Here is a 24540-nt window from a genome sequence, read left to right as displayed (position 1 = left end):
TGAAACCAGAGGTGAGATGCGCTGGCCATTGGGGCAAACCCTCCAAGAGATGAAGGCCGTGCAAGGACACAGGAAGCTGAATGAGACCATCTGGTTATTTCTGTCTGTCTCTCCCCTGATGAATAAAATGTCCCTTATTTTTTTTTAAATTAGAATGTGCAAACTCAAGTTATAAATACAGGGGGAACAGAATGTGAGACAGGCCCAGGCTACGGCATTTCTAATTGGGGAGGGGAAATATCCCAGCAGCTGGACATCCTAATAAAAACCCCTTCGCTCACACAATGGCTAAAATTAGTGGGAGCTGGCCCCTGCAAATGGGCTCAGCCAACAGCTCTGTGCTCCCCCATGGATCAGGACAGGAAGAAAGGGAAGAGATGAACAGTAGCTCACATGCCATCAGCATAACCCCATCTCTGCTCTATAACCTGGCTCCCAATGACTCCCCAACTCTCCCAGTGTTGGGAGAGTTTCCAGTTTGGTCAGTTCAGCAAGAGCCATGCCTGCTCTGACCAGGAATTTGGGGTTAAAAGATGCATCCAGAGTTCCCAAGACTATGATCTCATGCTTGGGTGAAACACTCCTGCAGTGAGGAGCTGAGCCCACCTCAAACACAGCCAGGATGCCTTACACAGGACATCTCCCAGCCAATGCCCGAACACAGGCAGAAGCCACCTCAACAGCAGCTGGGAGGAATCTGCTGGGAAGCACAGAAAGTACTTACTTGGCTGGGCCACTGCCATCAGTTTTAGTCCACCTGCAAGGAGAAGAGAAGGTGTGAGAGATGGTCCCTCCCGCACCCCACAGAGAGACAGGGCCTTTGGCTTTATGGAAAAATGATGCACCTCTCCCTCAGCATGAAGATGCTTGGAGACACCAAAAAGTCACCAGAAGAAGCTGGCACTGCACCACATTATCCAAGGGGACCTTGCATTCTCTCTTTGCAAGAGCAGAGGAGAGAGCAAGCGAAGACCCTGCTCCAAGCATCCCAGGAGGCTACAGGAGTGAAAGGGCTGGGGGTCATGCACTCCCCCCAGGTTAGGGCACTCACTTTCGTTCCTGGGGGTCCAAGTCACAGAAGGTGACAGTATTGAGGGGGTAGTGTCTTCGGAAGAACAATCTGAAACACAAAGCAGGGAATATCAGGGCCAGGGAAGCTCCACCACTGTCTCACCACAACCCAGCTCCACCAGCCCAGGGGACACTGACATAGGTCTCCCATAGGATGTTCCAAGAGTCAAGGACAAAGCCCAGCCATGTCCATGACCAGGTTGATGCCATTCTAGGGACATCCTTCACCAACACACTTCCTGAATCACAGCCCTGTGGGCTTTAGGAATGAGCCAACACTGGCTTTTGGCCAGAGATGTGGCCATGGAGGCTCTTACTTCCTCTGGTTGTCCGTTAAGGTGATGCCTTGTGCGGAGACTTTGAAGTGAACAATGGTAGCTGTGGGCGTGGGGTCAGCCACCAGCGTCTCAGCAACAGCCTTCGAGATGGCCTGGGGGCCTGTCAGAGACTCCATCTCCACTGAGTTGATGAAGAGGACATTGCAGGCTGGAAAGGGAGACAGCAGACATGGAGTCAAGCAGTATTCCAAGCCAAGCTCACCTCACAACAACCCCTCTCAACTCACCTGCACCCTGTTTGAGGAGGTCCGTGGCTGAATTGGTTGCTGACGCAGAGTCTTTCTTTTCCTCCATGGGATCTAGGAGACATGGGATGGTTACTGGTGCTCCCTGCTTGGAAACCTACCCCCTCCCTGCAGGCTGTGAGGACAGATGCAATGCTCTTACCTCGGTCAGGAATGACCAGCTTGCAGGGCAGGGCCAAGGGCGTGATGGAGTGCTGGTACACCAGCGCTGAGAGACAGCCTGGGGAGAGAGGGAAGATGGTCAGCACAGGGCCAGTGTTGCCAGGTGAAGAATTGTTTGCACCTGCTGGGTTAATACAATAATCCTTTTGCAAAATCATTGGGCTATGGAAACGCACAATCCAAACTACGATAACCATTAACCAAAGAAAGGAACAAGAAACTCCAGCTTTCCCTGATTAGGTCACCATTGCTCTGGGGGGATGGAAACAGGCTTTTAGGTGGGTTTCCTCACTAATGGTCCTAATGCCACACATGGCAGTTCCTCTCACTGAAATCACCATGTAGCCCTCCACAGACAGCTCAGGGAGGGGACAGAGGTGCCAGGGCCACTTTAGGAACAAAAAATGCAGCAAAGGTCTTCATGCAGCTCCTCAGACAACATTAGTCATGGAATAAATGGAACAAGGGGAGCCCCTGCCCTCCACCCTCCCAGCAGCATTAGCTGTCCTACACGTGTCTGTAGATAGGTATGTACCTATGCATACAGGCATGTTTGTGTGCTCTCATGAGTGTGCATGAACATAGAGGCTCCAAAAGCCCACAGCATTCAGTTACACAGGGACAAGAGGCAGTAACAGGCTCTCCCAGACAGCTCTGCTTTGACAGTAGGCAAGGCTCTCCCAACCCAACCCCACATGTGGAAAGCACACTGGGGGGACTTACCAAAATTAGGCTCGTTGGGGCATCCTTTTAGTTTCACACCTCGTGAGCTTGTCTCGATGAGGAAGTGCCTCACCAGCTCATTGGCCAAGTCTCCTGGGAAGAGATGAGAGGTTCTCACACCACAGCCACCCTCCTCCTATTACTATGCAGTACCATTAAGGAACAAGTGCTCCAGCTCAAGAGATGGGTCCCTAACACTACACACACCCTCCTCAAATCTGTCCCTTTGCACATGGTCAACCCCCAGCCAAGCTGCCCCACAGTGCTGGTGGGCTGGAGAGGCTGTACCCATTTCATTATACTGAAGTCCAAGATGTAGGTGCTCCTGAGCCCTCCACAGCTCAGGGCAGAGGATGCCTGGTGCTTCCCTGTGCCCTGGGAGGCAGGGATCCTGCCACATCAGCACATACCCAAGGGCATGACTGGCTCAGCAGCCCCAGCTGCCCGCTCGCCCTGGCTGAACGATGGAAAGCATCTCGGCGTGGGAAGGAGAAGGGCACACAATACCTTTCTTGTTCTGCTGCATGACCGTGGGAGGCGGAGAAGCAACTTTCATGGCAAGGCCATAGGCTCCCCGGAAGGAGTGGCTGTCCCGGATGATGAAAGCCCCCGGCTCCCTGTCCTTGAGCAAGGCAATGGCTGCAGGAGAGAATGGCAGAGCTCAGACAGGCACAGTGAGAACCAACACACCCTGAAGAGACCAGCAGGTGTAGGTTGGACAGGGTGCCCCCGCTCTCATAGCCAGGCACCACAATATTACTGTGCCTCCTGCACGTCTGAGTGGGTTGCCAGGATGAGGCTCATCTCCCCCCACCTCCCCTGCCCTTGTGTGGGCATCTCCAGTTCCCACCCTGCCTATGTCTGAGCAACCAAGTACTGGAGAGCAAACAGGAGCCAAGGCCCAAATGCTGGGACCATGCCCCTGAAGGCATCCTGCCGCCTCCTTGTTCTCCCCGCTCTTTTTAGCCATGTTTCCAAGACCTCTGAGCATTATTAGCTCAAGATCCAGGTGTTTTGCACCCTAAACTGCAAACACAGATCCACAGCACACTGCGGGGACTGGAGCTCTTCTACCAAGGGGAAGGTTTGAAGAGCCCACATCACACAAACCTGCAGCTGAATGGGGTTTCGACCCCCATCCAACCCTTGCTAATCCCTGTGATTCCAGATACATCCCAACTCCCAACCCTGTGTCATCTACTTACCCTGCTCCCTAGAGATGTCTGGTTTGTACCAGTACTTGGAAGTATCCTGCACAAACTTGACATTGGCACGAGTCTCAGGACTGATGTCTGCAGGAAAGGGAAGACAAGAAAAAAGTTAAAAGATGCTGTATCTGAGACTCTACATCCAACCAAAGCATTAATACATCCACCTCCTTTCAGATCCAGCACATTGCACTAACCTCAGCCCAGTTCCCCATACCCACACAGGGTATCACTACCTGGAGCTTATGGGGCTGCTGGGCATCTAAAGCTAAATCCAAGCTCAAGAGGCCTCAAAGGGCTGTGTGTCAGATGAGCCCCTATGGTACACAGCCAAAGATGAAAAGGGAATTCTTCATTTAAAAGAAGCTGGCCAGGTGAAATAAAAACTGTTGGAGGAAAGAGGTATGTCTGGAGGTGCCAGAGAGATCCTGACTTCAGAGGACCTTCACTGCTCTCTGATGTTCAAGATTTGGATCACACTTCATAAAAGTAAATTTATTCCCTTATCTTTGCTCTGTGAAGAGGAACTGGACAGGTCAATCTACCCTAGGCAAAGCAGCCCCAGCCTGGCTGTGCCTTGTTCAGTGCCCACCAGAGGCACAGCCCCAGCGGGAGCTGGTCCTCTGGCTGTGAAGCTGTCATTTACTCAGGCAACACTTACAACCACCTGCTTTCCAAAAACAACCAGGCAAACAACCAAGAGGATTGGATAGCATCTCTGCTGGAGACATGTTATCAGCCCTCAGCAATCTGGTCACCTTCGGAGAGGCAGGGGGCTCACTCCCCTCTCCAAGCAGCTTGTTAATTGTTACAGGTTTTAATTGCTCATGCTTCCCCCCTGGGAAAGGTCCTTGGCCACGGGAGTCACAGGGCCCGGATGAGTGCCAGAGTGCCCACAAAGGGCTGCCTGCTCAGCAGAGAAACTGGCCCAGCAGCCGGAGCCACCGCTGCCCCACAGCTTTATTCCCCTGCTCCTATCAGCCCAATCTTGACGTCACCAAGGTGTCTGTAACCAGAGCTGGCAAAAGTGTACCAGGCAGGATGGCACCTGGGGCATGGCACCATCGGAAATGAGGAGGCAGTGGGGTCCCAGTAGGGTAAAGCCCTCTGGGAATGGGGCCAAGAGGTCAGTGCATCCCCACGGCAGAGAAAAATCGCCTCCAGGAGCTTTGATCTCCTCATACACATCTCTGGAAGCTGTTTATGCCAGAGATGCTAGTCGGTGTTTTTCCTGTTTGGATTTGTCAGAAAGTGCAGGAAATGGCCCCAGCCCCAGCGGTGCCTTTGGTTTGCGGATGGACAGGAGGGGTAAATCAGGACATGGCTGCAATCCCTTTCCTGACAGCCAGCAAGGAGGAGGAGGGGAGAGCCCTGAGTAGGGCAGGGGGACGTGGGAACCTCCAAGAGCATCCCTTACCTGGCATGGAGAACTTGGAGAAGTCCGGCAGAGTGTGGGAGAAGGCGACGGCGCTCCCACCGCTGGGGCTGGACATGCCGCTGGAGAGGGGAGAGGACACCTTGCCGTTGACAGTGGCATAGTTGGGGAGGCTGTTGGAGCGGTCCCCAGCCGACATGCGCCGCTTCTCAGGCAGAGCAGGCTGCGAGGTGGGGCTGCCCTGGCGGTAGGCAGCCGAGTCCGGGGAGGAGGAGTGCGGCGTGCTCGTGCCGGGGTAGTATGCCGGGGAGACGGGGAAGGACGGCGTGGAGGGGGGCTGGTAGCCAGAGGAGCTGCTCTGCCGAGACAGGGTCAGGTGCCTTTCCTCTGGGCTGGAGTAGCCATACAGGGGGCTGCCAGGGGATGTGGCTGCCACTGCTTGGTGCCTGGACAGGCTGGGGCTGCCTGGTGGGGCCACCAGGTTGCCATGGGCCATCACAGCATGCCTGCCCAGCCCAGGGCTGCCAGGAGCAGCGCTCATGCTGGGGTTGATGGCTCTTCGCCCAAAGCCAGGGCTGGGCGGTGTATTCGTAGCCACTGTCCGGTGCAGGCTGCGGGGGCTCCCTGGCAGAGTGTGGACCCCCACCACATTGACCTGGGGCTGTGGCCGAGCTTGGGGTTCTGGCTGGAGGCCAGCTCGGCCATCAGGGTAGTCGGGGCTGCTGTATGCCGAGCTCGGGACCCCTCCTTGGACCATTGCAAATGAAGATGGAGACGAGTTTTGGTAGCTGCTGTGAGCAGAGGGCATCTGAGAGCCAACAGGCGAGCGGTACAAGGGCTCAGCTGAGGCATGGGGAGGTGTAACCGTGCCATGGGGGCTGCCTTCCGACGGGTAGCTGCGCAGGGAGGCCCTAGGGAGAGATGAAGAAAGGTAGAATTCAGCTCCATCGCTGCTGACTGATACTGGCACCTTCCTGCATGTGGCACACAGGGAAACTGAGGCAACAGAGCCAGTCAGCTACTTGGTTGTTCAGAGGCAACTGTGGGATGTGTCCAGCCAGCTTCATGGAAGCAACTAGAGGCAGCTTTATCTCCACCATGAATCCCAGTTCCATCTCAAAGTATGACTCTCTGGGGAACAGAGCCATTTTCCAGCTCTGCTCCCAGCAAACCCCTGATTTATTCTGCCCTGCCAGCCTGCATGGTTGCAGAACACCTCATGGCAGGGTAGACAGGGACAGGGACAATGGCTCCATCTCACCCCAGAGGACTTATGCTCAGCCTAACGCAGGGCTAGGGGTTAGCACAACCCATCCCTCCTCCCACTCCAGGGTCCAGGTGAGAGGTCTCTGAGGTCCAGTAACCACCAAGTAACCAGCAGTGACCCAGATTTGTGTTCTCGGGGCACCAAAGTGTACAGCTGGCCAGGATACCCAGACCCTGCATGGAGAGATGTGGGTCTTTGCAAAGGCAGTTTCCATGTGGGAACAAGCACCATCCCTGGAGATGTTCAAGAAACAACTGAACATGGCACTTAGTGCTCTGATTTAGTTGGCTGGGTGGTGTTCAGTCAAAGGTTGGACTCAGTGAGGATCTTGGATGTCTTTTCCAACCCTAATGATTCTGTGACTCTGTGATTCTAAGCTTGTGCACCAGGCAGGGTTCAGCCCCAGCCCCACCAGTCCCTGGGACCTCCTCCCACTGCCTTACCCATCCATGCTGTGAATAGGGCTGCTGGTGGAGACAGGGCTGGGAGCGATGAAGGAGTTGGAGAAAGTGCCATTCCTGGTGGGCACCTCTGGGCCTCCGGGCTGGGCAGCAGGCTGGGCAGCGGGCAGTGTCCCTCCCCTGCCCGTGGTGGCTGTGCGCGCCACTGACTCCACATAGCTCCTGGGCTCTGCAGCAAGAGAGAAGTGAAAACAGATGAGCCTACAGCTTGCACGGGAAAGGGGCCACACCCTTCCCAGGACCCACATTTCACACCAGTGAAGATGCTTGAGCTGACCTCCTCCAGCTGAACATTTGTCCCTACCTCTTCCACCAGGGGTTGTACAAAAACACATCTGGCTCATTCAAGACCTTGAAGTTGCTTCAAGAATGCTGAAGACCCCAGCCAGGACATGGGGAGGGGAGTCACCTCTTCCTCTGAGGGGACTGGAACATGGGACCACGATCCCTTTGCCTCAGCCCCTTCACCCTGCTCTGAGTCAGCGTCCCTCCCACCCAGGATGCCACAGAGAACACGTCCTGCTCCCTGTTCATCCACAGCCCCTAAAAATAGAGCCAATGACACTGCCCAGCCTGCGCTGACTCACACAGGACTGATGACAATGCCCTGTGCTCCCTGCCCTCTGCAGCCCACCTCTGCCAGCCATCTCCAGCAGCAGACCAGAGGGCAACTCCAGCTATTTCCACTGCAGCATCCAACACTTTCACTCCCAGCCCAGCTTGAAACCAGAGCCCACGAGCAAGAAAAGCAATTTTCCTTTAGAGCCGCCAAGCTGTCCCGTGCCAGGAGCAGCGGGCTGGGCTGGCCATTACCAGCCATGGCAGACACCAGACCCAGTCCTCTCCTGTTCCACCCAGGCTGGACCCCATCCCTATGACAGCCCCCATAGGCCCCACCAAAAGCTGCACCAGAGGAAGGGGCTGCAGCTTCAGTCCCATTCCCCAAAGTCCTGCAGCCATGTCACACCTCAGCCTGCCCTACACAACATCCACTGGCATCAAATCCAATGGGCCAGGCAGCCTTGCTGGTCCCTGGCTCCAGGCTGGCCATGCTCAAAGCAGCTCTGCAGTAGTAATTAGCATTACAAACATTATTATTGTTATTATTAGTCATAACAGCTGGGCTCTGGCTCAGCCTGCTGGCAAGCTGGCCTGCTCACCGTCAGCAACGCCAATGCACAGCTCCACGTTCCGAGCTGGAGCAGAGACATGCAAGGAAAAAGACTGTCATAGGTCCCACTCCTTCCCCCACAGCATCTCTGTGCCCCATCTGTCTGTGGAGAGGGGAGGAGGAGTCCCTCCCTTGGGCTGATGTCCCTGGCCAACAACCCTAGGAAAGATCTGAGCCAAATCCAGACCATGGACCTCTACACAGGCTGGGTACCAGCATCTAAGGCAGGACATCCTGAGTGACAGGGATGAGGCACTACCCAGGGCAGCTGCAAGAAATCCATTGCAGCTTAGGTAATTAAATTAATTTCACAGCTACTCACTTTTCCCCTTCCCAGCTCCCCAGCCCAGACTAAAATTAGCCAGACAGTACATATGAGTCAGCCTGCAAGAGGTTAGGACCATAGGGCTGTGAAAATTCCAGCCCCTCCTAAAAAGGCAGGAGCAGGGGCCTTGGGGGCTGTGCCACAGTGAGGTGTGTGGCCATGGGCACAGGTTCCAGTACACTAATTCAACACAGGACAGGAGAAAAATTAGGAAGTTTCAGGCAGGATTTTTTTAGGCTGAAAAATCTGATCTTGCCTCCTTGTATTTTTTTGGAAGGGACTCTGGAGATGGGAAAATGGGTGGGAAAATAGAGAAACTCTGAGTCACCAAGGAGATGGGCATTTGTTTGAATCCCAAATCCGAGCAGGGCTGCACGCTGGCCAGAAATCCCCAGTGCTGCATCTGTGTCAGGCTGTTTTAAAGCCTCCTCAGAGCTGACAGCCACATCCCGAGCTCCCACACTGCAACAGCATCTTCCAACCCCATACAGAGGGCAGCCATTCCAGCTGGGATCTGCTAGGCAGAGCACAGAGGGGCAGGGACTGCCCCCCTGGAGTGTGGCTCCTGGAATGTGTGGCTAAGTGCAGAGGGCCCTAAGCCAGCAGTAAGCCAAAACACCAGTCCCTTCTCAGAACTGTAAATTCAATGCCCAAAAATATAATTTTACAGAGGATGAATTAGGGCTGGAGGCCCATTGTGGCCACTCAGCCTGGGCAATGCAGGGTCACTGGACATCCTTGCTTGGGGGTCAACCATCATGCAAGGGGACAGAGATGCAGGACAGCTTGAGCCCCTGAGGGTTTAGCGGGAAGGAGAGGAGAGGCAATGTTTGAGTCTTTGGAGGCTTAAAGCTGCACAGAAATGGTAAAGATTGGGGGAACTTACGGGGTAAAAGCCTGGTTTTATCCCAGCTTTGCTTCCTTTAATGTATCCCAAAAGCCATAATTGAAAAATCAGTTCTGAAAGTAGAACATTTTTTTTCAAGCAAATACTTTCTCCACTATGACACAGTGTTCAGGTTTTGGTTGTGTGCATTTTGAGAAACTTCCAAGGAGAAATGCTGATGGCTGCTAGGGCTAGAGGAAGCACCACACCCACCAAGAGACACTCTTTCCCCAAAACCCATCCTGAACATACAGTTCCTCATCCCAGCTCAGAGGGCGCAAAAATGCATTAAAGGAGGAAGCAAAACCACCCAACAACCGTTACCTAGCAGGCAGCACTCCAAGGAATCACAGCCACTCCCAAAGCCTCTGTCCCCACACGAGATGTGCCGTCCCAGTGCCTGCGCCGTCAGCACAGCCACACTTGAACTGATGTCCCAGCTCAGCCCCATCTTTGGCATCCCCAAAGTGGCACAACCCAGAGACAGGAGAGGTGGGGGGAATGTGGGCAGCTGCCTGATGGGCAGGAGATGTGCACCAGCTGCTGGTGCTGCACCACTGCCCAGCCGGCCGTGCTGGCAACACACTGGTGGCCTCTGCGCCTGCTGACCTTTTGTGCTGCACTTTGGTTTATTTTCACTCTGAATGGCAACAGCAAAGCCAAAAGGGGAGGGAAGGAGACTAAAACTGGGCCTGTTGCTCTCAGATCCCGCCAGGCTTATCCAAAGCTGGCTGTAGCGTGCCAGCATACCCAGTGTGCCACCAGTAAGGAGGCAACTCACTGACAAAGAGCTCTCAGTCCCCAGGGATGACAGCCATACAGTGTGACAGACCTTCAGGTCCAACTTGGACACTGAGAAATCTTACCACGACACAAGGCATGCTGTGCCCTTCCTCTAAAGGGAGCAGCACAGGCAAGACTCAGGCTCCTACATCCCTGAGGCACAGCACAAGGGAAGGCTGCTGGAACAGACACCTGGGCTTGCTCTGAGGGACAGTCCAGCAGTGAGGTTGCATGAGGAAGAGAGATGCAGAGAAAGAAAAGCCTTTCTTACCTTCTTCAGAGTCACCGCCTGCTTCCCCTTCTAGCTCTGAGAGATGGAGGGGCAGGGGAGTGATGGGAGTGGGAAGAGGAGGAAGGGAGGTGTGAGACAGAAAGAGAAATCAGAGTTAAGCAGCTCTGCCTTGCTCAGGCAGGGGCACAAAGAGCACAAAGGAGAGCCCCACACCTCCCAACACTGGAAGTGCTCCAAACTGAAACCCGGCCTCAGACACCCCCACATCACATCAACATCCCAGAAATGATGTCCAGAACTCAGGAAGTTGGCTTCAGATGGGAAAGAGAGAACACTGCAGAAGAGAGTAACCAAAGGGCTGCTCCAAAAAGCCCAGCAAGCACCAAAAAAGCATCAGCTCACCCTTGAGGGCAGAGGGATAAGGGTCTTGCAGTGTGAGCTCAATCAACCTGTGGCCCCCAGGCTCAGATGGGTTTGAGGAGGTCACACTCAGCCCTGAGCTGGCTCAGGAAGGGGCCCTGGGTGCTGGGGTGCAGTAAGGTCTGGCTTGGCAGGCTACTTCAGGACACGTCCCCAGGACAGCAGGGCCTTTGCACTTAAAAGACTGCTGTCCAGGATGGAAAGAGCTCTGGATATTGTTCTGGCTGACAGGCTCAACTCCCAGAGAGCAAACTGTCTCCAGCTGTCCTAGGGAGGAGAAGGAATGTAGGGGCTGGGAGAGGGAAGAGTATGGGGCTGGGCAGGAAACAGGGCCACAGGGTTATCTACTAGCCTTCACTGCTGAAGACCCTCCTGTGTGGAGCCCCCCAGAGCAGCACCAACACCCCCCAGGCCTACACAGTCCCAGAGGCCCCACAAAAGGGAGGTGGAAGTGCCTTCTCCAAACTAGGGACCCTTCCAGGGTATCCTCACAGATGCCCCCACAAAAAGATCTGCCTGCAGTCCCCACTCATGTCACACTCACCTCCCACTGGATGCAGCAGGATCTCAGCCGGGTTGTGGGGCTTCAGCCCCAGTGCTGAGAGCGGGGTCTTGGCCAGGCCAGGGGGAGAACGCACTGTTGGCACAGTGGACACGAGAATGTTAGTGCAGGGTGGGAGGTGATGCCTCAGAAAGGCTGGAACTGCCCATGGGTTCAGAACCCTGTAGCCCATCCCACCCACTGGCTGCAAGGAAGGGCTGCTGAGAACACGAGATGCCCTCATATGAAGCAACACCCTGTAGAAGGATGCTGATCCTCCTCTTCATTTGGGAGAGGATACAGGGAAGGAGGTGACTGGGAACAAGCCCCCTGCCCCATTGCAAAGCTGGCAGGATGGAGAAAGGGGACAACTCCCATCAGGAAAGGCCCAGACCCCATCTCCCAGCACCATCCCTATAAAGCCCCACCATAAACACATGAAGCCCCTTTCATTTCCCCTATGTGAGCAGCCATCCCAACCCAGCTCTCCCACACCTGAACCCCTTTCTACCAATCCCCACATCTGGCTGAGCTGGAACCCAGCTGTCCAGAGCAGCTCATCACCCCCACAAAATGGACAGGAGGACTGCCAAAAAACCCCTGCTCTCCAGACCAGCTCAGTGGGTGGATGAGGATGTTCACACAGAGGGCTGGCAATGCACATGTGAGTTCTGCACCCCTGTGCCCAGACATACACACCAGGAGGAGCTGTGTATGTGTGTATGGCTATGGTATGGATGGTAGTGGGGTTTCACAGGGCAGGGCAGACCACCCCAAGCAGATTGCACCTCCTCCCCCTCCTACCCACTGGGTTTGCCCCATCTCCCTGGTGCTGTATTTTCCCGTATCAGGGGAAACCTCAGGGCATCATCTTCAGCAAGAGAGACCAAAGGGCACGAGCCTCCAGCAGTGTCTGACTGGTGGCACAGGCACAGGGCCTGTGGCGAGGCTGGGAGGCAATGGGTGGTGGGAGGTCCAGAGGAAAGCCAGACCCTTGCCCTAAGGCCAGGTCCACCCAGCAGCCTGGGGCTGGAGCAGCTGAGCAGCCAAGTTCCTGGGAAACTAAGACAGCAGCACCTTCCCCAGTGGGTGTCTGATTCCCTCCAATCCAGCTGACCCCAAGCCACAATGTCAGCTCACACCTCAGCTGGCTGATGAGCAGCAGGGTCCTCACAGGGCCAGGAATTCTCCCAGGACCACCATCTCCCAACAGAGGGGAGTTGCTCCCATATCCCTCAGGGCCACTTTGGCAAAGCCTGAAAGCTGCAGCTTCAAGCTTCTCAGGCTTCCCTGGCTGGTGCTGGATAAGCAGCACTGTCTTGGGGCCACGACCCCAGCAAGGCTGTTCCTGTCACCTCTGCAAGTGACTCATCTCCCAGAGCCACTGAGCCACTGCCAAAGGAGCTGCTGCTGCCCCGGGGCCGAGCTCTCAGTCCCCAGGAACAACAGGGCCATTTCCGAGCTGCCAAGCACCCAGCAATGCTCCCACACTCATCTCCTCATCCCGAGAGACAGGGCTCAAATATCAGAGGATTGCAGGGAAGGAAGAGCAACAGTACCCAAGAAAACTGTTAAGTTTTCCAAGCCCTGTAGGCTGAGCTGTGGGGGGCAGGTGGCTTCACTGCAACCTGGACATGGCATCAGAAGGGGCTGTGCTCAGCCCAAGCATCCCCAGCCCTAGAGCATCCCTCAGCCTTCAGCCTACAGAAGTGTTTTAGAGGGCATGGGGGGGCTGTCATCTTTTTAATGGGTTTCCCAGTTGACTGGCTGCTCCATTGCACTGCTCTGGCCCGAGTCGTGCTGTGCTGACGTGTGGCTGCTCCTCAGGGCTCGTCGCTCAAGCTGGTCACACAAACCCAGTCCACACAAACCCACCACGACTGAGACAGGGCAAGTCAGAACAGAGACGCTGCACTGGAGGAGCAGAGAGCAAACGATGCAGCATGCAAAGAGCATCCCAGCCTTCTGCCCCTCCTGCCTTTGAAATTGTGAGCAAGAAGTGATGTGGTGTGAGTCTGCTCTCCTGATCTTCAGTCCCTCCTGCCTCCCTCCCACTCGCCTGCCACTGCAGTTTTCTCTTCATGCCATGCCAGTAGGAAAAATGGGGAGATGCAGGATGGGATGAGGTCATAGCATGCCTCTCTCCCCATCCCACCTTGGGATCCCAAAAAAATAACACCCCAGTGAGCGGAGGGTGGGGAAAAACCAAGAAGAGTGTGCCACGCATGTGAAGCTGAGGTAAGTGGGATGCTGACAGTAGCATGGAGTGGCAGGATGTGGAGGAGAAAGGAAGATGGAGAGGAGGAGTGGTTAACATGGTGGTGGATGTTTGGAACCTGGAGCTGTCTGACCCTTGGCAAATTTCTGGCTTGCCCAGAGCCACCCACCGAGCCCCTCTGCCTCCCAGAGGCATGGCACTTACAGGTGTTGGAGTAAGGGGTTTGTGGTGACACAGGGAAGGCTGGGGTGGGGGGAGAAATCTCACCGCCGCTGGAGGGTGGGCTGGTGGGGGAGGCACCCTCCATCTCCTCGAAGGCTTCCTTGTAGCTGTGGAGGTGAGGCTGGGGAGAGCAGGAGAAAGAGTCAGTCCCATCCCTATGATGGGCACAAACCTCTAGGACACCCCAAGGAGAGGGCAGAGGGGGCAAAGGGAAGGGTTTCACCTCCTCCCTGCTAACCACCACCCCCACCACCACAAAAACCACCACTGACCCCTAGCTCTGTGGATGCTGTGAATGCTGACCAAGCCATCCCCCTCCCTGGAGGCACATCTCCCCAGTCAGCACCCCCCAGCCCAGCAGTCCTCTACTCCAGCCCACCTCTTTGGGCCTCCCTCCAGGGTTGGCTGCGATGGTGCTGACCACCTCAGGTGAGAGCACGGTGGGGCTGCGGGGCGAGCCGGGCTCCGGGGAGCTCTTCTCATAGTGGCTGTCGCTGGGAGTCCGCTTGCGGGCAGGAACAGCGCTCTCCTCCAGAGGCTTCTCCCGGGACTGCACCCCTGCAGGGCAAGCACAGGGTGGCACAGGGGTGAGCAGCTGCCAGCTGAGGTGGGGACCAGCAGGAGATGCTTCAGGCCTGACCTGAGAGGTCTCAGCTGCAGCATGCACCTGCATCAAAGCCCCAGACCAGCATGGGTAGCTGGAGCAGATACACCCTACAACAGTGACCAGGTGATAGAGCAAGGCAGGGTTGTGGCTAGTGGCTGAAATGCTGCACTAGCCCTCCCAAGCACCATTAGATTTTCAGGGACAACCTCCAGCAGTGAGTGCAAGGGGCAAGAGCATCCTGATATTAGTCCAGACAGCGCATCCCTGCAGAGCAGGGAAGAAACAGGGCCTCCCGACAGCATCATAGTGGGAAATGACCAAATCAGCCAGCACAAGGACAGCTGTATTCAGCCTGCATCCCTGCACCCACAGCCAGATGTGGCTTCAACCACAGCAGTGGAAAAAGCCTGGTTTTGTGAATCCCCAAGGCAGAGGGAGCACTGGATAAAGAAGAAAGAACTCATCAGAGGAATAGTGCAGGGAACCCTACAAAAACACTGCTGCTCTGTCCCCAGTGCAAAGCCTCTCTAAACGGAGAGATGAGCATCTCCCCTCCATCTCCCCCCAAACATCTTTCCCAGATCCCAGCAGCAGGAGCCACCAATGTCCACAGGCTGGGGGGAAGAACAGAGCAACCAAGTCATCACAGGAGATTGGGTTTCTTGGGCTGTGGAGATAGATCTCCTTGGCTGGGATAAAGCCCAGGAACACAGACAAAGTTGGCACAGGGCAGGGCAGCTCAACTCTCCCAGCACCTGACAGTGCCCAAACACACTTTCTATCCCACCTCGCCTGGCTAAGAGGTTACTCTGGGCTCATGGATGATGGTGCTGAGTTCAGTGCACAGCAACCCCACAGAGTACCATGGGCACAGCTCAGAGCCCCGTGGGACTCACACTCCTACCCCCTAGCAGAGGTGACAACACTGTCCCCCTGTCCCCTCTACTTTTCCCACAATCGTTGAGCACTCATGCTCCCCTTGGTCAGCACATTAGGCAAGAAAAAAAGAGAAAAAGGAGAAAAAGAAGAAAAAAAAAAAAAAAAAAAGGAGAAAGGCCAGCATCACGCTCCAGGAAATGCACTTTTCAAACACCAACTCCTTTCCCACGGGCTGGCGGAGGAAAACCAGCCATCAGCTGCTTCCCCTCACTCCCGGGGGCTCCGCATGGGACCCACGCCTCGCACCCGCTGCCCTCCCCTCCTCGCTGCTCGGCGCACACACCAGAGCCTTCCCGGCCCGGGGCAAGGGCTGCCAGGGCAGCGGGGAAGGAGGTGGCCCGGGCGCATTTCTAAATAATCGGCCCAGTGAATGGCAACAACAATAAAATCGCGGCTCGGGGGGAGAGGCGGCCAGGCTGCGAGGCGGGGGACTCGAGCCAACGGGGCTGGCTCCAGCCGCAGAGGCGGCCTGGAAAATTCCACTAAGAGCAGCTTTGAAACACAACTCCCGATCCTTTCTGCAGGTGCTCACCGGCACGGGAGATGGCCATTAAAAAGACCCGTGGAGAGAACAGGGGGACCGGGAGGGTCCCTGGGAAGCTGACTTGCGGGTGTGGGCAGCACTGCATAGGGCCACCCCATATCTTTTGTCCTGCTCTTCACTTTAAGGGAAGAAAAAAAAGAAGGAACTGAAGCTCGCAGTTGGGAGCACAGGGAAAAACAAGATACAGGAGGGGAAAAAAGCAAACTCTCATATTTTCTTTTTTCCTTCTACTTTGTGCACTATGGGCTCTCCTGAACACTGCAGGAGCATCAGCAGGAGGATCCCTTGGCCCATTCCAAAGTGAGCTGCAGGGCCTGAGCACTTCAGAGAGGCAGGGACTGTCTCCTCGAGCTGTGCATGACTGCCTTGCTTTGCAGTTTTCATTTGGGAAGCACTAAACTCGGCAGATGGATGGAGCCTGGCTATCCGTGCACATCACACATCTGCAGCATGGGACTCCCTCCCCTGCTCCGTCCCCAGGGCTTCACGTCACCTAACCACAGGGTGCTGGATCTGGCCCCTTGGGACACCCAGGAGCTCAGCAAGCCCAGGCTGCTCTGCTCCCCAGACATGGAAAGCAGCCGGGGCCACAGGGAGGGGAGGGAGAAGAAGGGAAAAAAGGGACTCATTGTTCAGGAGCGGAGAGTGGGAAACTTCACAGGCCGCCCGGAGCAAAGCCTGGAGGAAACCCAGGCTCTGAGCATGGCTCCCCCGACCCCCTGGGTGATTTATGGGATGGAAACTATGCTTGAAAAACAAACTCTCCTTTCCCCAGCTTGCTTTGCCCCCTCAGCAGACACACAGCCTCCCTTAGCCACAGTACTGTCACTGGACTCCCAAGGACGCCGTGGCTGGCTGCAGGATGGCAGATTCCTATTCACAAAGGGGGAGCAGGAGCCTGCACCCCACTCCTCACCCTCTCACCCAACACCTGCGGCACTGCCACTCCTCCTGCTGCTCATTTAAGTACCTCACCTAGTACCAACCCACTGCCCTCAGACTCAGCACAGCTCTAGGGCTGGGGAAGGGCAGGGAGCACAACAGCTGGGGAAGGAGGAAAGAGGAGCAATGGCAAACCCAGGTAATTTTGCAGCTGGGGAGCCAGGTTTTAGGCCAATCAGGAGGCAGCTGCTTTTAGGCCATGAGATTCTAGAACTACTGCCAGGCAAGAGCCAGGTGACATCCCCACAGTGGACAGGAGAGAACAAAGAAGCATCCCAAGGCCCTTGGGATGTGAATGGGGACACACAACACCCAGGGAAGAGAGATGCAAACTCACTCCCTGCCTGCATGAGGAACAGATGCTGTCCTGTGCTGTTCCTCACCAGAGCCCAACTCACCCCATCCTGGCACAGACTGCTCCCCACGTCCTGCCTGATTACCACAAATGGGTACGATAAAATACCTTACTCTGTGCTGGGGACTGGGAGGGTTCAAACTTCTTTGGTCCTCCTGGGGAGAAACCCGAGGTGCCAGTGGGGAGAGAAAGGTCACACAGAAAGATGGTGACTCCCCACTCCATCTCCCACCTTCTCCTTGCCCTGCAACAAGTGGATGCACAAGCACCAAGCAGGTGACCAGCACACATCACCCAGGGCAAACTCACCTTCAAGGAGCAAAAGTCACACTGCATAAAATCCAGCCTCAGCAGCCCACACCCTCCAGCTGCACACCAAGACATGGGGATCCCTAAACTGATGTAGGAGAGACCCTCCTGGGCTGACAACTGCCTATATCTGGGTTCTGTGGAGCTGCACCCCAGCCCTTGCTTCCCAAGGGGGTGAGCCATGGTCAGGGCAAAGCTTGGAGGGGGATGCAGCAAGGGTCCAGAACTGGCCCAGCAATGAAATCCCCACCAGCAAGCAGTGCCAGGCTTGGATGAGATGCAAAACCAAGCATGGGAAGGGGAGTCTGTACCCAGGGCCAGGGGCTCCCCCATCACTGGAGGAGCTCAATGGGAGCCCTGACCATCACTCTGCTGAGAAAAGGGATCAATCCTGCATGGAAATGGTCTCCTGAGCCTCCCTCCATCCCATATCCATGCAACACACAGATCACTCAGCATGCATAGAGGAGGAAGGAAGAATGAGAGGGAAGGAGCGATGAAGGGGAAGGAGAGAGAAAAGATGGGAAAAGGAAGGAAGGATGAGAGGGGGCAAGAATGCAAGAGAGGGAAGGAGAAGGATGCATGGGGAAGGTTGGAGAACAAGGAAGGAGGGAAAAGGAAGGAGGTGGAATGAACAAACCGGAGAAGGACCGCTGCTGGCTCAGAGGAGGACGGGGGACTTTGGTGCTCTTGTTGAGTTCCCTGAGCTTGGCGTTGTACTCTGCCAGCATACCAGGACAGGGAGTGCAAGGAGGGTAGGAGGTCACAGAGGACAGACACAGTCCCCCACAGAGAGAGGAAGGGGCAGACAGGACAAATGTCACGAGATACAACACGGGGGGAGAGAGAGAGAAAGAAGAGAAAATATTAGCTGGGGTCCAACAGATGAGTCTGGGGTCATTTGGGGTCTGAAGGAGCTCAGTCTCTGCTTGGAGCTGCTTTTCCATCAGCCAACTTGCCTGGCTCCAGGCACCACATAAACCCATATGGGAAATCAATGGTGGCTCCTAGTCGTATATAGCCTTGTGCAACACCACAATTGCCCCATCACCATCCTCTCAGGGGTGGCAGCATGCAGGTCCCCTTCATCACAGAATGCTCAGGGCTGGGACAAGACAGGGTGACCCCAGATGCCTTGCTAGGAGATGAGAGGGTCTTAAAGGATGACAGGACCACCTCCCCTCTGAGGGGAGATGCTGGGCATGCCAGCGCTGCCCTGTGCCATGTCTTCCCCTCCATCATCAGTGGGAAAAAGGAATGGGAGCATTCCCCCACCAAGAACGGAGGAGGTGTGAGATGCTCCTCATCTCTGTGCCAGGACACGCAGGCAATTTATAGCAGCAGGGAATGTAAACAAACATGTCCATGCCCCACGGTCCCCGCTGGCTGTCCCCTCCCAACGCTGCCTTCAGGACACCTTGTTCCCGCCAGAGGTCAGGCCACCCACTGTCCCCACCTCAGCACAGAAGGCCCAGCTCCAGCAGAGACAGGTGGCCACAGGCTGGGGACCATCCCCCACATGCCCCTCTCCTCCCTGGGAAGCCCAGTGACTACGAGGGGATGACAGTAACCCCAGCCCAGCCCTGAGGACCTGACTCCAAGTTGGGGAGATGGATGTTTCTGGTAGACACCATCAAAAGTCCATTTCCCACACACTGCAAATACTCTTCCTCCTCTCCTTAGAACTGTCTACTTTTCCAGCCCATTTTAATTCTTCATGTGGGGTGGCAGGGGAGGGCAGGCATGTGCTGTTTATAATATTAAATCCAGACATACAGCGCAGTTTGGGCATCCATGTGTCCTTAGGTTTGTTTAAATTCTTTGCAAAAGCCCCATGACCCTCTGTGAATCTAATCTGGATCACAGAGGTCAGGTCCAGACTGATGCAAACTTCCTCCAACAACTCTATGACCCTCCTCAATCCCATTCCTGCCACTTGCACCCCTCCTGCCCCCCACCCTGTGACTCAGTCCCCACTCCTGGGAGGCTGATGCTGTTGGATTTTTCCAGCCAAGCCTTTTCCCCCTCCCTCTAATGCCGGGCGAGTTTCTGGACTGAGCACAGAGCTGGAAGGGACGGAGCTGCCAAGCCCCAGCATCACGAGCTGGCCCACAGCCCCAAACCCTTCCCAAATGTCACTCCATAATTGAACAACTGCAGCCGAAGCAGTCGGAAGGGAGGGCACCGAGCTGCCACAGCACCATGGCACCTTCTTTCTGGGCAGCTGGGACACTCTTGTGTCCCCAAAGCCACTAAGCTAGAGCTGCAGGAGTGCAGGGGATTGGTGGATGCAGCTTGCCCTCCACAGCGCAGAGCTAATGCCTTCATCCAGCCACAGAACTGACACTTGGCAGTGCACCCAGCCAAGCACCAAACCTCTCTGGTAGGGCTGGGAAATGTCTTCCCAGCCCCTGACCACTGCCCCACAGTTAGGTCCAGATTCAAACCACCCTGGGCCAAGCTGGGCAGAATTACAGCTGACAGACAAAAGCCTAGTTCCCAAAAGCCTAGTCCCCACTCCAGCAGCACCCCAGCTGCCCAAGGAGGAGGTCTGAGCACCAAACCCAGAAATCCAGGGGGTAAAGAAGAGACTGAAATCAGGGATGAGCACAGAGACATCAAACACAAGACAAGTGAAGTTCTCTGCTGGGACCCTATACCAGATCATGCTCCAGGCAGGGAGAACATCATGTCCAAGTGGGGTCCAGGCAGGACAACCTCAGCCAGAGATGAAAACATTTTCCCAAACCCTCCATATTGTCCCCAAAAGAAAGATATTCCCCAGAGATCCAGTGACTGGCCCTGCCACCTAGGGACAGACCAGCCCTGTTACCCTAACATGATGGGGGGATTTGACACCCTCAGCCACCCTTTCCCCGCTCTGGGCAATGCTGCTGCAGACAGCAAGCTGCAAGGAGGACCTCAGCAAAGAGCAGCACAGGCTGCTCCCCTGCCCTGCATGTCTCCATGGCAGGGGGCTCAGTCCCAAGCCCAGATCCAGCACAGACAAGGAGTCTCCACATCGCTTATCCCCAGCTCTACCATGCATGCCACCCCTGTGTGCTCCAGCACCTCGGGACATGCGATCCTCCCCGTCCCCCCTAGGAACCAAAGGATCCTACCTGCCACCCTGTGGGCCACCAGGCCCTCCAGATTCAAGGGCTCTTCTGCCGACTTCGACAGGTCTTCATAGCTCTCCGGTCCCTTCAGGGGCATCTGGTTTTGTGCTGGGACGGTGGGGGAAGGTGGGGAGGAGGTGAGTTGCTGCTGAGACCCCACAGGGCTGTAGCACGAGGTGCTGAGTGGGACAGTGCCCATCTGTGTTCCGGCCGGGGCATGGCTGTAGCTCCTGGGCTCTGGCAGCGGTGCCAGCTGGTAGCTGTAGGGCGAATAGGTTTCCCGATAATCATGCACCCCATAGTCCAGCTCTCCAGGAGAATAGGCTTTGCTCCCGGGCTCAGAGACCGCGGGGCTCACGGACGTGCCGAAGGACCTCGGCTGGGCCACCTGTGGAGTTGGCCGGGCGTAGAGACCAGCAATGGGCTGGGTGGAGAGGGAGGAGGGCAGGGGTCCGGCTGGCTTGTCCTGACGGGAGGTGGCAGGCACACTCTGTGACTTGTGGACGGCAGGTGCGAGGTCCAGCATGAGGACATCCAGCGCTTCAATGGACTGCTCAATCTCCCGGCGAGAGGGCGCCCGAGGGAATTCGGGCATGCTGTGGCTGTGCGGGGGCACCGTCTGCAGCGGGCTGGGCTGGGGGCTGCAGCTAGAGATGCTGGGGCTGTGGCTCTCCATGCCACCCTCCTGCAGCCGGGAAGGTGGCCGGCTTCCCCCTTGCTGTTGCCAGGAATTCAAGCCCCTCTGCACAGCCTCCCGGCTGCTGGTACTGCGAGCTGGGGCCTGGGGCAGCGCCGGGTTGGCGTCATACTTGGCAGTGTCCACTGCCGGGAAGGACCGGGAGCGGTAGGTTCCGGGGTGGTCGTAGGCATACAGGTAGGGCTGGGAGCTGGGCAGTGGCTGAGGCTGGAGCCACCCTGGGGCGTGGGAGCCCGGTAGGCGCTGTGTGTAGCCAGCCAGGTGCTCCTGAGTGGATGCTGAGGGCCGCAAGGAAGGCAGCGTGTCACGGAGCTGGTGGCCCATCAGGGTGTTCTGGTTGTTGTAGGGGTAGCCACCGTTGGAGAGCGGCTCGCCATCATACAGCCCCTCCTTCAGCAGCTTCTCAGCCCCATTGCAGCTCGAGGGGCCATTGGGCAGGGAGGACAGGCTGCCCACCCGAGGCGCCTCCTGGTAGCCGGTCTCACTGGCAGTGGTGGTGCCATCCAAGGAGGAGAGCGTGCCCAGGCTGCCCACACTGTGCCCATCTTGGTTGGGCAGCTCATCATCCAAGATATCTGTCTCCCGCTCGGCCACCAGCGCCGCGGCATTCCCGTTGACGTGCACCTGAGCCGGCACCACGTGGCGGCCCGGCATGGTGGGCAGGCGTGCCGGCACGGGGCCGGGCACGTGGTTGTGCATGGGTGGCGCGCTCTCCAAGCCAAAGCCAACAAGGAGACGATCCAGCTCCTGCTTCTCCTCAGGACTCAGCACCGCCTGGCCACTGGGTGCCCCACTCACCCCCGGCTCATCGGTCCGGTCGGTCTTGGTGGAGGCGGTGGAGTTGCCTGAGTCGCTGCTCACCGAGAGTGTGTGCTCGACGTGGTTGGGCGCTGCCGAGAGCGGGAGTCGGGCAGCGTTGACGGCACCGGTGCTGCCGTGGAGGGAGTCTTTCTTCTTCACTTTAGCGTAGAGGCTCCCATCCAGGGGCCCTTGTGTGTGCCCAACCTCTGCAAGGGGAGAAACGAACACGAGACCCCAGATCAATTGCTGGCTCTCTGCATGGAGCTAATGGGTCCCATTAGCCGGTGATTTCGATTTCTTCCGTGTGCCAGAACACTTAACGACCAGCATCGATGTCTCCTCGGCACCCTCCACACTCCCACCGGCGCCACCATGCAGAGACATCGCAGCCAGGTCCTCCCCAACCCCATGCCCCCACAGCCCCCCGATCCACACGCAAGCGCTGCCTGCTCCACTGGGATCCACCAAATATCCTGTGCACTATTTCCAGGCATCATTCCTGGCAGTTCTCCTCCACGGCTGGCAGGGGCCAGGGCTACCCACACAGTCAGCGATCGCTGCTCCACAGGGCTCATCCAGCCTCAAAGGGCCATGTGGCACCAGGGAGGCAAAAAGGGAGGGTGGAGGAGATGCACCACAGGCCGTAGGAGGACGGGTGGAGGCAATCAGTATGTGGCCTCGTAGCTCTTTGTGTCTCCAGCTGGATGGATGTACTCAGCCCACGGGTGAAGGACAGATGAACCACAGACCCACCTTTCCTCCCCCTGCCCACTCTCCTCCCAGATAATGCACAGATCCAGTCACACAGACATCCTTGACTTCTTCTTCCCTGACTACAGACAGGCTCCCACCCTTTCTGTTCTTTCCCTTCCCTCTCTCAGGCCAGGTCAAGCTGCCCTAGAGCTTCTGCACTGACAGTGCCACTGCCCAACCCTGAACATGCAACATCTCCTCCGCAGGAAGGTCCTGGCACCGTGATTCAAGTCTAGTGTGGGCAGCTGGCTCTGCTCCACAGCCCCAAAAGGCTGGGGGGCAACCAGGGCATGGCAGCATCATCATCAGTAATCCTGCACTCCAGTTCTGAGCCCCCCAGCTTCCATCACACCTATCAGCACCAACACCACAACCAGCTGCACCCCTTAAACCTTTCCAAGTGGGGCTGAGAGATTTTGGGGGTACAGAGGGACCTTGGCCACTGACAGCAATGGGAATAGTTCCCAAGCTACATCCCCCCCGCCAGAGCTGCACAGCACAGACCAGGCTGCAGACTCTTGTTTTTCCAGCTCCCTGACGAGGTTTCCTGGAAGGTCCCGCGAGCAGTGTTAAACACTTTCTTTTGGAGGAAAAAATGACTCTTCCCTGGCGGGGGGCCAGGCAGCTGACTCAGGGACGGAAGACGGCCCTAACACGATAGTGTGAAATCAGAGCGGCCCTATCTGCAAGCAAAACACTTCCGAGCCGGGACAGCTTAACCAGCCCCACGCCGCCGCACCCGCACCCCGGCAGCTCCCACGCCAACAACCCCCTCACCACAAAGCACAGGAGGGTAATAACACCGAGCCCAAGTCCTACAAAGTCAGGGCCCTCTCCTCGTTGCTTATTTTCCACTCCTGAATCCTCGCTGGCAGTATCCCAAGGAGGCAGCTGAGCCCCAAAGCCTCATGTTGGCTTGAAGATGTCTCAGGACCACGCAGCAAGGTCCTCTCTGGGCACTTGGTATGGGAAAGAGTGAGAATTTCTCCCAGAGACTCAGAGCTTCTTCATCCAGCCAGTAAAGCCAGGAGCCAGTAGCATTTGTCTCCACAACACCTCCCCTACTGGGGAAAAGGGTAAGAGAGGGAGGGAAACCCTTTCCATGGAGGGAAAAAGAGAAAAACAGCATATCCAGGGGCAGTGTCAATGCTGGACAGGCTGAGACATTGCTTGGAGACAGGGGAAAAGGCACAGCCCTCCTATCTGAAGGCTGTGATGGTGCTGGCTGGTCTCAAGAAACAGGGCAAAAGCCAGGATGGGGGCTGGGAGAACAACGGCAGAAGAACAGAAAGGAAAAGGGAATAAATAAATATAAATGTAACCACGTGGTGCCAAGGGAAAAAATAGACAGGAAAGGCTTTAATTACTCTTTAGGCTGGGTATTGCCCCACAGCTGGGAGAAATGTCTCCAAGAGAGGTGAGGATGGGGCACAGAGCAGTTCATGGCAGAGACAGAAAGCCCCAACTGCTACATCCCACCTTCCCCAGAGCCAGTGATGAGGAGGGGACACAGGGAGGCTGGTGGCCCCCCACTCACCCGAGAGCAGTAGCAGGGTAGTAAGCAAGGAACAGCCTGTGACAGCTCAGCCATCAGCCAAGCCCTTTTCCCACAGTTGCTCTGCCCCACACCTGATTGTTCATCCTGTCCTCAACCCCATGTACCTCCTGGGCTCTGATGCCACGAGACAAATCCCAAATCCTGCTATTTGCTGCCACTCTGAAGCCTCCTCCACTATCCCTGGGCCACACTATCTCTCATATGACTATATGACTTTGTCACCTGAGAAGTTGAATACAAAACAAAACAAAACAAAATAAAATAAAAT

At 56.2% G+C, this 24540-nt stretch overlaps 1 protein-coding gene across 4 annotated transcripts in view; it reads right to left on the bottom strand.

Moving 5' to 3' along the window:
* Positions 1-24540, bottom strand: part of TNS1 (tensin 1) — a 44151-nt gene that overhangs the window by 4776 nt on the left and 14835 nt on the right. Inside the window, exons 14-28 of one of the 4 annotated variants that reach the window (XM_066553115.1) lie at positions 20467-22167; positions 14028-14206; positions 13631-13769; positions 11212-11304; positions 10287-10322; positions 6833-7019; positions 5165-6033; positions 3745-3831; positions 3047-3178; positions 2540-2632; positions 1797-1874; positions 1637-1708; positions 1389-1557; positions 1052-1120; positions 725-757 (exon numbers count right to left, since the gene is read on the bottom strand). In XM_066553115.1, the coding sequence (XP_066409212.1) occupies positions 725-757; positions 1052-1120; positions 1389-1557; positions 1637-1708; positions 1797-1874; positions 2540-2632; positions 3047-3178; positions 3745-3831; positions 5165-6033; positions 6833-7019; positions 10287-10322; positions 11212-11304; positions 13631-13769; positions 14028-14206; positions 20467-22167 (3937 nt within the window). The remainder of the gene's footprint in view (positions 1-724; positions 758-1051; positions 1121-1388; positions 1558-1636; positions 1709-1796; positions 1875-2539; positions 2633-3046; positions 3179-3744; positions 3832-5164; positions 6034-6832; positions 7020-10286; positions 10323-11211; positions 11305-13630; positions 13770-14027; positions 14207-20466; positions 22168-24540) is intronic. The other 3 variants (XM_066553113.1, XM_066553114.1, XM_066553116.1) reach the window with 3 other exon arrangements.

Source organism: Molothrus aeneus, chromosome 7, assembly GCF_037042795.1.
Source record: "Molothrus aeneus isolate 106 chromosome 7, BPBGC_Maene_1.0, whole genome shotgun sequence".
NCBI lineage: Eukaryota > Metazoa > Chordata > Aves > Passeriformes > Icteridae > Molothrus > Molothrus aeneus.
This window is presented reverse-complemented; position numbering and strand designations above follow the sequence as displayed.